Raw genomic sequence first — 15,279 nt, 5'->3', positions numbered from 1 at the left:
TGATGTATTGGCATGTGTGTGTGTGTGTGTGAGAGAGGGAGAGAAAGATATGCCCTTTGAGCTCCTACACATGTAAAAAATATTAGGTTCAAGAGTTGAACTAAAGGGAGAGTGTGGAAAACCCCTCATGTCTGACCCCATTGCAACACTTACAGTACAAACGTCATTCCAAATGGGCTGACACCCGTCTGGTGTTTCTCCTTTTACAGTATATAGTATATATAAATACAGCTTATAGGTATCATGTGTATTTATGTGCTTGTCTACCGAGTCATGGCTATATTTAGCTCTGGCATCAGGGGTGTGGGCCTGGAAAAACAAAACATTGACGTTGAAGCTGCGCGGGCTTGACGTCGTGCGGCCCCGTGGGAAGCCACCGCAGTCTGTTATTACAGTGTGTGTGTGTGTGTGTGTGTGTGTGTGCCTAAAGAGGTGGTCTACCTCTGCAGGCAGGTGGCCACTTCTCTGTGAAGAGAGTGGGGCCTGTTGTGTGTTGAACAAACAGAGTATTTATACAGTATGCGTAGGGAGAAATGACACCGGGAGAGGTCTGGTTAGTTGTCTGTCACCACAATGGCTGCTAAAGGAAAGCAGTCCGTCCATCACATTGGCAGAGTTGGCGTTCCTTTACAGATGCGTCAGCCTCCATCAACATACTGAGCATAGCGGTGTGGCCTAGACAGGAAGCCAAGGATGCATATTAAGGCCTCCGCAGGCCATCATGCACGAATTACTAATGTGTGTGTGTGAACTCCTTTGAGGAGAAATGAACATCATTTGAGCCTTGTCAAAATAAATGTCTGTTCTCTGATCCTCACTATAACAGCTGATGTTTTTAAGGGTTTGCAAAAAAAAATCTTCCATCCCAGGGTTCCCCCGACCACCAGGCTCACATTAAAAAAGTTTTGAAATTAACTACATTGAATTTAATCCAGCTCCTCCTGGCAGATTCCAAGGCATTCCCAAGCCAGTTAAGAGACATAGTCTCTCCAACCTGTCCTGGGTCTTCCCGAGCTGCTCCTCTTAATGTAGAAGAGCAGCGGTTGTACTTTGAGTTTCTACCGGACCACAGTGCTTCTCAACCTGTCCAGCTACCCTACAAAGAAAAGTCATTTCGGCCGCTTATACCTACGATCTTGTCCCTTCAACCACTACCCAAAGCTTATGACCGTAGGTGACGTTAGTAACGTAGATCGACGGGTAAATTGAGAGCTTTGCATTTCGGATCAACTCTCTCTTCACCACAATGGACCCATGCAGAGACCCCATTACTGCAGATTGATCTCACGTTCCATCCTTCTCTCACTCGTGAACAAGACCCCAAGGAGGTGGCACCCGGAGATGGCACTCCACCCTTTTCTGCCCAAGAACCATGAATTCAGACTTGGAGGTGCTGATTCCCATTCGAGCCGCTTCACACTCGGCTGCAAACCAATCCAGTGAGAGTTGAAGGTCATGGCTCGGTGAAACCAGCAGGACCACATCATCTGCAAAAAGCAGAGACACAATCCTGCAGCCACCAGACCGGAACCCCTCAACGCCCTGGCTGCACCTAGAAATTCTGTCCATAAAAGTAATGAACGCAATCGGTGATGAAGGGCAGCCCCGGTGGAGTCCAACCCTCACTGCTGGCAATGCGAAGCAAATTCTGATCCCGGTCATACATAACAGCATGAATTACGTGGTCCAATAGCCCATATTCCCAGAGTATTCTCCACAGTATGCAACCGCCACTGTTGATGAATGAATATACATGTGTATACGTATGGCATCCTTGAACAAGAAGTGTACATCATTTCAGTTAAAAAATGATCAGGCTGACGCTGATTCAGAGCAATGCGACTCCCATTTAAGACGTCTCACAGTACGTGCTTACACAATTAAACAGCTGACTGTGTGAAAAATAAATGGAATGAGTGCAAATTCCCCCGAAGGAGCATTTTTCATTGCAAAAACACCTGCTTCCTCTGGCTGCCGCCATCTGTTTTAACATTAATGACATTGGCAGCCACTGGAGCTTGAGTTCAACACTATTCCCCCCCCACCCTCCCTCAATTACAATCCATCTTTCGTCCACAGTCTCTGTCATGTCAAATGCACAGAAACAAAAAAGCAACAAATTATCTCTCCCGCCACTGGAAAAGATCTTGATTATCCATCATGAGAAGGGGAAGAAATGTACCTGAGTTGTCGGAAAACTCAGGCTCCTCCCAAACAACGGCCGTGTCTGTGTCTCCTGAGGCCTGGACTGTGGGAGGCGACCTGCACCTGTCAATCACTGGGGGCTCCGTATCTAGAGAAATAAAAATAATACAAGAAAAGAAAGAAATTATGATTGCATTAAAAAAAAAACACAATAACAAGCAGAGGTGTACACAGAGAGTACTGCTGAAGCACATGTTTCCAATAAAAACACCGCTATCATAACATATGGAAATGTTCACAGCTACCACTCTTGACTTTTCTCCTCCTGACTGCTGGGATTACGGTTGACAAGGGACAGCCCTGTTTTTTTGTTTTTTTGCACCTGCTGAGACGAATGCCTGAGTAATCTCAGATTTCTACACCCCAAGTCACAGACTCCAGTGACTAAGATAGTAGGACATTTCCTGGAAGTGTCAGCCTACAATTACACTTACTGGCAGTTCCACACCAGGATTTGTTCAAAACATTTCAGTAGGAGCCGGGAATTCTAGCCACAGGATGATTCCATCATGATAGGGCGATGCTCACCAATGACAGTGACCGTGAAGGAGCAGTTGGCCTGGTTCCCCGAGCGGTCCACAGCGATGTAGGTGATTGTCTCCACTCCGATGGGGAAGAGTTGCGGAGGAGTGTACACCGGTTTCACATGCATGGCCACCTGCAGGAAAAACAGCAATAGGAAAACACAGTTTTTTTCTCATTTTGCATGTGTTTGGAGGGTATCAAACCTCCTCTTTGGAGTTGTCGGTGGCGGTGGGGGCTGTCCAGTTGACATGAGCGGTGCTGCGTCGGTCATCTGTTTCTGCGACTATACTCTCCGGGCACTGGATCCATGGCGGCTCAGTATCTGAAGACATAGAAAACCAAATGTCTTAATACAGTGGATCCCTGCATCTTTCTCATTCAGTAGTAAAAATATGTGATAAAGACTAGCATGGACGACATAATAGCATAGTACAGTAGACCTAACCATGTGGCGTCAGTGGCTGTGTGGCTACAGTAGCACAAGCACAAGCTTCAACAGCCAAATTAGTTACAATCCGGATTCAAAAACTGCAGTGAAGTGAACACAAGTTCATATATATTGGAATCCTAACAGGTTCTCTCAAAAGTGGAGGAAATACAGGATGGGGATGATATATTTTTATCACGTTGGGTCATAAATAGAGGACTTTTAAAGCTAAAACAGTATTCTTACATTTTAAACATGTCATCTCACTTTGTGTGCATTCCAAGATGCACACACACACATACACACCTGATCTTTGTTTTCACTGGAGTAAGTGTGATGTCACCTGATCCTTGACCCCCTTGAATTATTACTCATTGCAGAACTCTTATCAGTCTCCATCCATTAGCTCAGCATGAGATCACACATATGTGAAGTGATGCTTATGTCATTGAGCAAACAACATGACTAACTAACTTTATGTGTTCCACTCAGCACTATTTCTTGTCTTATTTAGCCTATTTTAGCAGAGCCCTGTAGCAGGCCACTTGGAATTAATTAGAGTTTCAAAGTTGCAAAGGTGCTTTTTTTATCCTTCTGGCTGAGTTCTTGCATCATAAGCACTATGAGCACCAGCTTGAAATGCCACGTCTGACTAATTAAGAGGTGGCTACAGTGAAAACTCAACGCTGCGACAGACCTGCCAACACCACCACCACTACGACGATGTCCAACACACAGCTGCCAACCTGTTACCAGCTTGCGGACTCTGTGACCAGGCAAGGTTAAAATGTACGTACAACACAGATCCAGCTCACGTAAGAGAAAGCTAAGTTCCCAAGGTCAAACGTAGCATAACCAAGACATCAAAAAATAAAAAGCCAATGATTTTTGGAAGCTTGTAGCAAGGCAGACTAGTTTCATGAATGGTATTTATGTATTCATGTATTTATATTGTCAAGAAAAGCGTTTTTTAATGTTGAAACCTCTCCATCAGCCCTGACTTTGCGTTGGACACCTCTTCCTTTCCTTATTAACAGTGCCTCTCTACGAGTGAACCATCTTCACCAGGCAAAGGAGGACATGGAGGACATCTATCACACCTTCACCCCATTATTGTGCACACACACACACACACAAACATTGCCTTTACCTTTGCAGACCGCCTTATGGACATTAGCCGTCCAGTTCCCAGACCCGAGACACACCGCCTTTCTGTTTCCCTGGAGACTGTATCCTTGCCGACAGGTGAGCATGCAGGCGGATCCTGGAGACGCTGACCTTCTCGTACAGGCAGGGGGGGACAGGAGGATGTTCTTTAGAGCCCCGATAGGGGGACAACGCACCTCTGGGAGACAATAACAATGACAATAGACAATGAAAAAACAGAACAACTGAGGTCTGGACATCAAGGGTTCGAATCCCAGCTGGAACATCTCTGTATGGTGTGCATGTTCATGCATGCATGTTGCCCTCTGGGTTTTCTTCCGCTAATTGGCTAATTGGAGATGTTAGTGTGAATGGTTGTCTATATGTGTCCTATGAACCTAGGGTAGACTGCAGCTTTGACTCTAAAGTCTCTGTCCCACTGCACAATTCCGTCAGAAAAATGACATTTTTATTCATTTCTCAGCTGGCTTACAGACAGAGATCGCTAGCTGTTGATGTAAATGGAGGGAGACGGACTAGTGAAAGGGTCGTACGGGACAGAGCCTTAATGTGGACAAGTGGAATAGAAAATTGATGGAAACTGATGAACATTAGCAGAACCACGCATGACTGATGAGAGGTAACTTAAAAGAGAAAACAGGAAGAAAAGATAAAATCTCCTGATGAATGCTTTGGGTGTTTTTAGATATTTAAGTAAGGCCTCTCAACACACAAGAAGGCTGTTTTCAGGAGTCATAAAGAGAACTGGAGGCCTTTTATGAAAGTTTTGGGCTGCTCTCTAACTCTGCCGCTCTCTCGTTATAAAAGGGGAATTCTCTGACATTAAACATGGAAGATTTCGATCCTCTCAGGGAGGTTGAAGCAATCATCTTTCACTCTTCGACTGTGTAAACAAACATGAAAGTTGCTCAAGGGAAACGGCAGCCAACAGCGTAGCCGTATTACAGTCTGTCTGGGAGGGGAGGAGGCGCTGAGGATGGACAAACAAACAAGCTGCAGAGTACAGTGTTTGTTGCTTGATAAATGGGGAGCGCTGTCAGGAAGCGGGTGAGATGGGTGTTGTAAAAAAAAAAAAAAAAAAAAGCGTCTTGTTGCTTGTTTGGAAGTGAGTCAGTGAGAGGAAGTGTGCTGGGTTGGTGTGTGCGTCGTGGCGGCAACAAATTTAACTCAACCATCACTTATGAGGACACATTTGTGTACAAGTGTGGTTACTGCAGCTTTGCATGCATGCGGATGGACAGTAAAAAAAGACACAGGGTGATGCATTGTGGCGTTGTTCGACCACAGCAAGGAGAGGACCAGGGCTTACCCACACACCGAGGTAGGGGTCCACTCCACTGGGAGTTGGCCAGGCATGTGATCCTGGGGCCCCCCTCTATTCTGTAGCCTCGGTCACAGCCCACCTGGCACTCCGCCCGGAAGGAGGCACTGCCATTGCTGCACTTCAGGAAGCCGTGCTGGGGCTTGGCGAGGGGTGGGCAGGAACGCGCTGCACACACAAACAAACATCCATTATCAAAATATAATACTGTACTCAAAATAGTCCCCTGTAATGCAAAAGTGGCTTTTTTAAATGCTGTTGGAACAGTAATATTTAGTTGCAACAACCATGACAAAAAATTTGCATCTCCCTCACTTCCTGACATCATTAAGGGGAAAAATCAGACAAGATTGAGTGGAAGATGCACCTCCTGAATTTAAAGAGAAAAACAGATATGTATATGTAAGCCCCACATGTCCACGTCATAAAATGGCATATTGTGGCATGCACCAGTCAGTGAGGACCAGGTATCTCTTTATTTGACAGACGTTGATGCTGTCTCTGTTCTCCAGAGGGAGCCAGAGGAACCCAGAGGGAGGCTGACATCATTGCAGCACATCTGCAGCAATAGCCAATGAAATGGTTTGCTGAGAATAAATGCATTACAGGAAAAATTAAAAAATATATTTTTTTATTTTAAACTTGTATCGTATATTTCTCAGGTACCTTTTGAGTGTTAAGTTGCTATGTGATGAGTTTGGTGTTCATTATTTGGACTCCAAATATTTGTAATTAAGCAGACGGGATGAAGACATGCGAAAAAAAAGGCAGAGGAGCAAGAGATGCTCAAAGATGAAGTACAGAAATACCCTAAGTCACAGCAATTTAAGCATAAAGTTGAGTTTTATATCTAGTTGTTTTCATTCATTCATCCATACATCCTGGACTGGTCGCCAGCCAATCACAGGGCACATATAGACAAACAACCATTCACACTCACATTCATACCTATGGACAATTTGGAGTCGTCAATTAACCTAGCGTGTTTTTGGAATGTGGGAGGAAACCGAAGTACCCGGAGAAAACCCTCGCAAGCACGGGGAGAACATGCAAACTCCACACAGAGATGGCAGAGGGTGGAATTGAACCCTGGTCTCCTAGCTGTGAGGTCTGCGCGCTAACCACTCGACCGCCCCATCTAGTTGTTTTTTTTTTGTTTTTTTATTTTCTTTTGACGTGGAAGTCGAGTAAACAATAGCAAACTTCTTCCGCTGTAGTTTCGATATGTGTTTTCCACACACTGCCCCCTGCAGTTTAAAGACACACATAGTCTCTCCGCTCGTTAGTGCAGAAAGTTAAACCCAGCCTTAACACCTTTTCCTCAAAGGGCTTACTAAAAAGAACCAAGGCTAGATTTTGTACAATACACTTCCAATATAATCTTTGTGCTATTTATGGAGTGGTACTGAATCAGAGAGACTTACTATTTCATTCAAAGTGAAGAATTATGGGGAGGTTTAAAAAAAAGGGCATGTAATGTGTTATGTCTCTATTTCACTAGCAACAGACAGACAGGCGGTTCCGTGGAGACCCCCTCCCTCGGGCCTAACAAGCTGGGAGGTCCTACAAAAGAGTTGACGAAGTGTAACATCATACAGCAAAGATATACACTATGCCACATACTATAAATCTTCAATGTTTAAGTGTCTCGGTTTTGTCTGAGTCATGCTGTTGCAGTTTTTCCCCTTAAAATGCATTTTTCTCATTAAATCTTTTGACCTTTCTGACGCCGTCTTCCTCTCCTTTTCTTTCCTTTCTGACTTCTTGAACTGCCTGACACTCATCTGTACAAGCTTCCCCTCCCCTATAACATTCCTTCCTGTTGGTGTGTCCTTCCTGAACCCCCCTCTTTAATTGGACCCTGCCTACCTTTTCTTCCTCGGAACATCTGTGGTGCAGAGAGCGAGGACTCGTCTACAAAGTAGTCTACCACTAAAATGTGGTCTCTCCACACATGACCTCAGTTTGAGACCTTGTAGAAAGCCGGACGGAAAATCGATTTGCGGAGGAATTTTTTGCAAAGTTTGCAATGGGAATGAATGACAATGTGCTGCAAGGGAAGCAAAACTGACCTTTACAAATGGCCGGGGAGCCCGACCAGGTGCCGTCGGCCTGACACAGTCTGATGCCCGTTCCCTGGAGCTCGAATCCCGGCTGGCACTTCACGCCACAGGCCGCATCAAAGTGGTTGTTACATACATTCTGGATGAAGAAGCCATTTTGCGGAGGAGGAAGCGGAGAGCAGTAGACCACTGGAATGACAACAAGAGTTGAAGGCAAACAACAACAATGCATCACAAGCAGCTGCAATAAATCATTTCTTTTAAAAGTTCCTATATCAATACTTTATTCAAGTGACAGAGGTCCCACAATAGTGTATTGGAAATATGTAGCCCACAATACAGCCTTGATGCTGGAATTTAGACAGTTTAAAAAAATGGTGTCCAAAGTGGACAGGGGGCCATTTGAGGTCAGAGGCAGTCAATCTAAAAATATAATTTAACATGAAACAAAACAATTGCAATATTTAGGGAAAAATAATTTAGTAAAATAAATTTAAAAGTAAATTTTATGATTTTATATGACACATAAATTGAAACAAAGTGTGAAAATATAGCTGAAGTAAAATGTATAAAAAAATGAGGGCTGTCAAACGATTTAACTCATAATTAATCACATTTAATCGCAGCTATCTGTCGTGAGTAGGGAATCTCTGTTGTAAACCATTTGATAAGCAACTACAACACTAAACATCAAATTGTATGTAAAATAAAGGGATATTAATTTTGGCAATAACTGGCAGCGATTTGTCCCTGTTTTAGGATCCTTGAACGCACCTCCTATGTTCTCCCATGCTGCACAGATAGCCTGCAATACTGTATTTTTCTTTTACCTCATATTTGCTCCCAAATGCTGATACTATGAGGGAATGCATAAAGGTAAGAGTTTAGGATTTTAGTAAGTGCTAATGTGCATATAGTATATTGTATAGTATATATATATTGTAGTACACAACCTCACTGAAAAACAAACTCCAGGCTCCGGTGGATGGTGGTTCTGTATTCAATTAGTGTTTTTAATTTAATGTTGTTCCTGTCATTGATTTGCAAACTCCATAATAAGTACGGCTGTCCATTAATTAAAATATTTGATTGTGATTAATTAATTTTGTCCACAGTTAATTCAGAATTAATCACATTTAATCGCTGCTAGGAATACGTTTTTATCCACGTATAATAAATATAGGGACTCTCTTTATGGTAAATGGTTTGATGTGCAACTGTGCAAATAAGTACATCAAATTTTATGTAAAAGGAAATCAATTTCGGAACTAGTTTGGACACCCGTGTTATCGGGCATCTTTGAGTAAACTTCAAATATCATTTGAGTATCACATGCCAGATATCAAAATGGTACAAATACACTAGCATATATGTGAACTACAGTGCTAACATTAGTCACATTCTTGATTAGCCTATTAGCTGGTTAAAAACTGAATAATCAAACTTAAAGCTCCCTGGTCTGTAGCTCACGGATGAAGCCTATTTTTTTACAGTGTGGTGGACACACACACGGAGTGGGTCAGAGGAACTCTTGCATAATTGGGGCCCAACAAACACCTTTCCATCACCAAAAAGACCAAATGCATAAATGTGTCATTAGTGCGAATTTGCCTGCAGCGCCAACCAGATAAAACACTCTGAATGTCTAAAGACTCTATTGTCAGTCGTCAATAACAGTTCAAAAGGCTACAATACACCACTAATGCCACTGCTAAATCAAGCGGTGCGGCTTTCTTCGTTAGTGATGCCAAATGCTCAGCTCAAATACACAACTTCCACCATAAATCTTGTTGTGTGGCGCAATTAGCGGTTAACATTTCTCACGATGCAGACATCTGCAGAATCGCAGAGTCTTTGGGAAGATGACATGAACACATCCTCTTACCCTGGCAGGTCACGCCTACTTGCTGGTAACCCGGCTTGCAGATGCAGTCGCTGAGGGAGGTACTGCCGGGCTGGGAGGTGTGATGCTGGTCCGGGCATAGAAGGCAGGTGCTCACACCGCCTGGCGCTCCCTCTGATTTGTAGGTGCCAGGTGGGCATGCTTTGTAAAAAGAACACAAAGACAGAGGTTGTTTTAAGAAGTTACTGCAAAAACGCTTGTTAAAGATCCTCTATACAACAGGAGTTTAGCTTTTTTTAAATACGAACTGCAAAAGGTGGTGCAGTCAGATGTTATAGTAATGTAAAATATTGACAGTTACTATGGTACCCATTATGTCATTGTATGGTCATATCACCTCGTACTTCGGTACGAGGTGCATTATTAAAAAAAAAACAAAAAAAACCTTAAACTGTATTATGGAAAGCAGGAAGTGAACAAATGTAACAGTTACTGATTGTAAAAGTACCAGATGGAGGGGTAGGATTTAATAAGCTTTGCTTCTTCCTACTCCTTTTGGACATGTGGAACTGTGAACTGATTATGTGATGCACTCAATTGTAATCTGATGCATGTTCAAATGAAATAAAACCATTACCATTACCATAAAATACCTGTAGTAACTTAATACTATTGTCATTTACTGATGTAAAACAAAATCCACAAAATGAATGTGCTTGGATGACACACATTTTGAAGCTGTACTTAGAACCTGCTTATAGGATCCAACACTGCAAAATGTAAATTCTTCAGTTATTCGAAGCCAACTGGCATAGCAAGCTAACAAATTTTTCAAACAATTTTGACCAGCACACTCAGATGTCAATCAGTATGTTTCTGATCCACAAGGCCACAGTCAGAGAAACTGTCAAGATGGAGAAGCAGTCATGTGAGGCCTGTCCAAAGTTTTTTCATTAGTCATCCATCAATTCTTTTCCAGAGGACAGAATGTGAACCAGTCTTATCAGGCTCTGAAAAGTTACTTTCAAATGGCTAGCTGAGTAGTGTGAAGTCATCAAGGGCACATTGATTATATGAATCAAGCTTCCTTACCAGTATGACCATGACTTATTATGGGGGGAAAACACTTCATGACTGCTCTCAGAGATTTGAGACTAATTAGACATGTGCAACGATATATTGAAAACGTAATTTCTATTGATTAAAAGCAGGATTTCATCTTGTTTGTGTCCACACCCACGCACATATTTAACCATTCTAGAGAGACAGAGAGAGAAAAGTATGCAGAAAAAAACTCTCAACGGCAGATTTGATGGGATTTGTAATACTTACATACATACAATACAGGACACTTTTCTTTCAGTTGTCCACTTGTAATTATTTTTGCATCATTTTCTGCATGCAGAGCTATAATTATTTTCTATAAAATGGGTTTTGTGTTAACATATTTGGGTGTCTGGAACGGATTAATTGGACTTGCATGATTTTCTATGGGAAAATTTGCTTTGGTCAGAGTCCATCTTGGTTTGAGTCGGACCTTCTGGAACAGACCAAGGCATCACAGTACTTGTGTTATTCCCAAAATGTTTGGCCATGACTGTAGTTTTTTCTTCAGTGAATAGTCAAACCCAGCATGATGTTTCTGTGAAACTGTGCCTGTAACGATAGCGCTGTAGCTAATATGGCTATGCTATACTGGGAACAGCTTGTTCCCAGTAGCTTACTAACAGCACTTTTAAACAGTCTAAGACAACATGCCAATACATTTTACATGGGAGGGATAAATAATGACCTCCTCCATAGGGATAAGCAAATTCAGCCTCCCTAACACTTTGTCGTAATAATGTCAGGTTCAAAACAACTTCAGTACATTTCACGCTATAACTAAAAAATGGTTCTCTGAGGAAGAAGTCAGAAGTCCAAAAGGAAGAAGCAAACAAACGTCCAGGCCCATCATAAGCGAGGAGCCAAACTTACAATCACACGAGAAAGTTTGCTCTCTCTCGGGTCACACTGCGTTCGATTAGACCAGTCTAAAAACAGACTGGGACCAACACGAAAGGTTTATCCAGAGGGACCACAGTGACCAACATGGAGAGGGTGCTTTCATCAAAGAGGGTCACATTCGTAGGTCCGTATTCATTCGTATGCCCATTGCCACAAGATCCACAAACACATGCTGGAAAACACACACGGTGCAATTACACACACTGCTTCCCACCTCTTATCTTCAACACAAATTATTTAATTGAAAGGCACCAAATCTCACAATTTCATGTTACCGACTGAAATATGTCTGCACATCTGGTCCGAGTCATCATCTGGTTTATTTTATTCTGCAACCCGAAGCCTGCCGATTCCAGATGGGGATCAAAATTCTGCTATGTCACGGTTTGAACATCAACTGCTAATTTGAGAGCTTCCCAGAACAAGTCTAATGGGCACAAAAATGGATTTAAGAAATGCAGGATTTACGCAACAAAAAGTCTTGACATTGATGTTCTAGCTCGCTGCAACCAGGAGGATGAAAAGCGGATAACAAAGCAGGCATGTTCCGAACACTCCGTCTGCACTGAGGTCTGCTCTCCTGTGGTCAAAGGCCCTCTCACGCCACACATTCTATCGAGTCGGCTCTTAAATTCCAGAGTTTTGCGAGAGAAAACGTTCCGCTCTTCGCTGAGACTGAACATGTGCCCTTCGGGTGCATAAATAGACAGTGGAAATGGACAATTAAAGTGTATAGTCTGGCCCGCAAACGTTAACGCAAGGGTCTGACAGGGGAGTCCTGTCGGAATGTTTTATTCCGCGCGAGCACAGTTTCTGACTTCATGTCACATGCAGTGAAATGCGGCATCAGGTGTGTGTGGATTGATTTCTTCTGTTATATCCAGTAAGATGACAGCCGCTGGTGTATTTTACACCATGTGTGTTGAGGGCGCTACTGTGGGCCTTTTGTCACTTATTTCCCAGCACACTGACGTCTATAATCAAGCTCACCAGACTGGAGAGCTGCCCGTGTTTGTACAGTTGTTTAGCGGTTTGCCTCACGCTCCCGCTGAATCCCAGTCTTCACATAGTCTGTAATAAGCCAAGCAGGATACGCTCTTTGTCCTTGGGAGGCTGCGAGAAGAATCTTTGAGGTAAAATTGGTATTCAATAATGGGTGGCCATTGGACTTCCTCCCGCTAAATTATCGTCAGGCTGCACTTTGGACACTTTTAGGAAAGTGGAAGTGCAACAGTAAAAGTTTGAGCAGTGTTAATTATTCTTTTGTGTTTTGTAAAGCAACATTTCTTTATGTGCAGCAAAAATATAAATTCTAGGCTTTTATTTTGCTCCCATTCTTCTACGTACCCAAATATGGTGATACTGGCTACAATAAAAGGCCACTCCATAACATGCAGTTTTACTGTATGGGCGCTACAGACGATGCAAATGTTGGCAGGTATGCATCTTATGCACTGGTCTTTGCCCGTGTATGCATTTCAAAGGCAGATATGAAGTGTTCCACAACACCTTGAGGCGGGGGGCAGCCAGCTGGCGCTGTAGCTGAGGAGAACCGCGGAAGTGCTCGCCATCACCGACCCTTCAACACACTTTACAGCAGAGGCCGGACGTCGGCCGTACAGCCTGGACATCTGGACCGCAGGTGGAGATGACGGTAGAGGCTCTCTCGGCTACCCATGTTCTTGTCCGCCTGGATCTCTGGTGTGATTCCGCGCCAAATGCCTCGCTTTTTCATCCGCTTTTGGTAATAGTAATGGTTTAATTTTATTTGAATGCACATATAAAAGTTATAATGGAATACATCACATAGTACAATTTGCATTTCCATAGGCCCAAAAGGAGTAGGAAAAAGCAAAGCTTATTCAATCGCACCCCCTATTCGTTTCAATCTATTGCAATATAATTATTTACTTCCAGTATTTCATATGTGATCTTTATCAGTTAATACATGGGAAAATTATACGGTAATGTAACAAGGGGATCTATTTTCGTAGACCAGGCACCTTGCAATTTTCGTGAGCAGCGCAGTCTGACGCATCGCAGCACACCCACGCCCCCGTCCCACCCCCCAGAACAAGTGCCAAGGAGGGAGGAGAGAAGGCGTGAGAGGGTTTAACACGGCCCAATGAACACCTCTCATTGACTTTAAATGCACAGGGCCCACAGGACTGCGCATCAGACGCCACAATGTGCATCATGCACCACGTACACCACCTCATGGGACACATGTCATCTGTTCCTGACAGTTATATTAAACACAGCAGCAGGCTAATCCGGGCATCCTGCTTGTGATCCACCAGCATTCCTGCTCTACATTGTCAAATAGGAGAACCTTTGATGGTATATTTGCGATATATCCTCCTCATCCTCCTTGAGAAAAAAAATAAACAGAAAAAATATATATCCTACAGCCACATTTTAACAACCAATGTTATAGTAACCTTTGTTTTTAGTTGTTGTTAATTATTAATTGTCTACTGGGTGGACAAAAGGGGGGAGCGATCTAGGCTATGAAAAAGCATCCAGCACAGCCACAAAGATGAGCGATGAGTGGAGCTGTCATGTGCTTTTTCTGGTGGAGTTTCCACTTCTAAAATGTTGAGCTGTTTATTTGGCTTATTTTGGTGTTGCCCCCCACGCCACAGTGTAGGTGATGCTCAGCTGCCGTCAGGTTGACTTCCCATTATGCGTGACACCGATGTAATGGGACAATTAATACAAAAATTAAATAGTTACATTAAATAGTGGTTGCTGGTTGCATTGAAATGTGCCTGACTTTAAAGTTTTGGTGACGTGTGCGCACTGTGTACTTGTCAGCAAATTTACCACTGCGCAGGGTGCGCTTCGCCTGCATCAAGATCGGAGCTGGCAATCTTTCAGGGCACCTCTAGTGCGCCGTTTTGTCACAGAATTTTTACTGAGCCAGGCTGAAGATGTGGACACCTCCCCTGGTGCACAGCCCAGACAACCAAAATTACCAAATTGGCTGTGCACAGTGGTGCGCTGGACGAAAGCATCATGCAATGGTAATTTTGTCACAGTTTTTCTACAGTCACTATAATAAATAAATAATAATCAATATAATAGACGGAACATAGTTGGAATAATGGGTGAGTACTGACAATGAATTCACAAGAAATAAGAGTAATGCGTGAAAAAAAATTTTTTTTTTTCAAACTCCCGAAGGTGTCAGTCAGAAGGTGTCTCACAACAAACGTAAACACACGAGGACAAGCAACAGCAGTGTAAGCTACGGAGAATGCAGTAGTCTAGATGAAGCTTAGCGTGACACTTTTCATCACAACACGAGGCAAAGATCCTCTATACGAGAGAGGCATTTTGCTGTTTTTAAGAACCTACTGTAAATGAATTTAAATGGCGCACTGTGTGAGGACACGTAATATATACCTAGCTTCTAAAGAACACCTGAGGGGCAGCTCTTTCCGCAACAATCTTAATTTTCACTTGCTGAAAGGATTTACTTGTTTATGTGAACTTTATATTGGCAGTGGATGTTTACAAACTGGTCTTTGTAACCATTGGCTCAGATTTCCTGCCCATGTTGCACAGCATGGTAATTAATGCCTTTAAAAGTCAGGAAATACAGAGAACTTCATTAAAATCACTGGGCAGAAAAATCACCCTCCCTACTTTTTAAAGAGTCCACACAGTCCTCCTGACCCCTGCTGATAACCACACCAGAACACAACAGATCCCCATT

General features: G+C 43.1%; 1 protein-coding gene across 1 annotated transcript in view; it reads right to left on the bottom strand.

Annotated features, from left to right (window-relative positions):
• svep1 (sushi, von Willebrand factor type A, EGF and pentraxin domain containing 1) overlaps positions 1–15,279 on the bottom strand; it is a 60,149-nt gene that overhangs the window by 25,206 nt on the left and 19,664 nt on the right. The window contains exons 4-10 of the mRNA XM_058066490.2: positions 9,594–9,752; positions 7,718–7,897; positions 5,634–5,813; positions 4,308–4,502; positions 2,934–3,052; positions 2,734–2,863; positions 2,183–2,293 (exon numbers count right to left, since the gene is read on the bottom strand). Coding sequence (XP_057922473.2) covers positions 2,183–2,293; positions 2,734–2,863; positions 2,934–3,052; positions 4,308–4,502; positions 5,634–5,813; positions 7,718–7,897; positions 9,594–9,752 — 1,074 coding nt within the window. The remainder of the gene's footprint in view (positions 1–2,182; positions 2,294–2,733; positions 2,864–2,933; positions 3,053–4,307; positions 4,503–5,633; positions 5,814–7,717; positions 7,898–9,593; positions 9,753–15,279) is intronic.

This window comes from Doryrhamphus excisus, linkage group LG2, assembly GCF_037039965.1.
Source record: "Doryrhamphus excisus strain RoL-2023G ecotype Guam linkage group LG2, RoL_Dexc_Guam_v1.1, whole genome shotgun sequence".
Classification (NCBI taxonomy): domain Eukaryota; kingdom Metazoa; phylum Chordata; class Actinopteri; order Syngnathiformes; family Syngnathidae; genus Doryrhamphus; species Doryrhamphus excisus.
The sequence above is the reverse complement of the archived record's forward strand: the minus strand, read 5'-3'. Positions and strand labels throughout refer to the sequence as shown.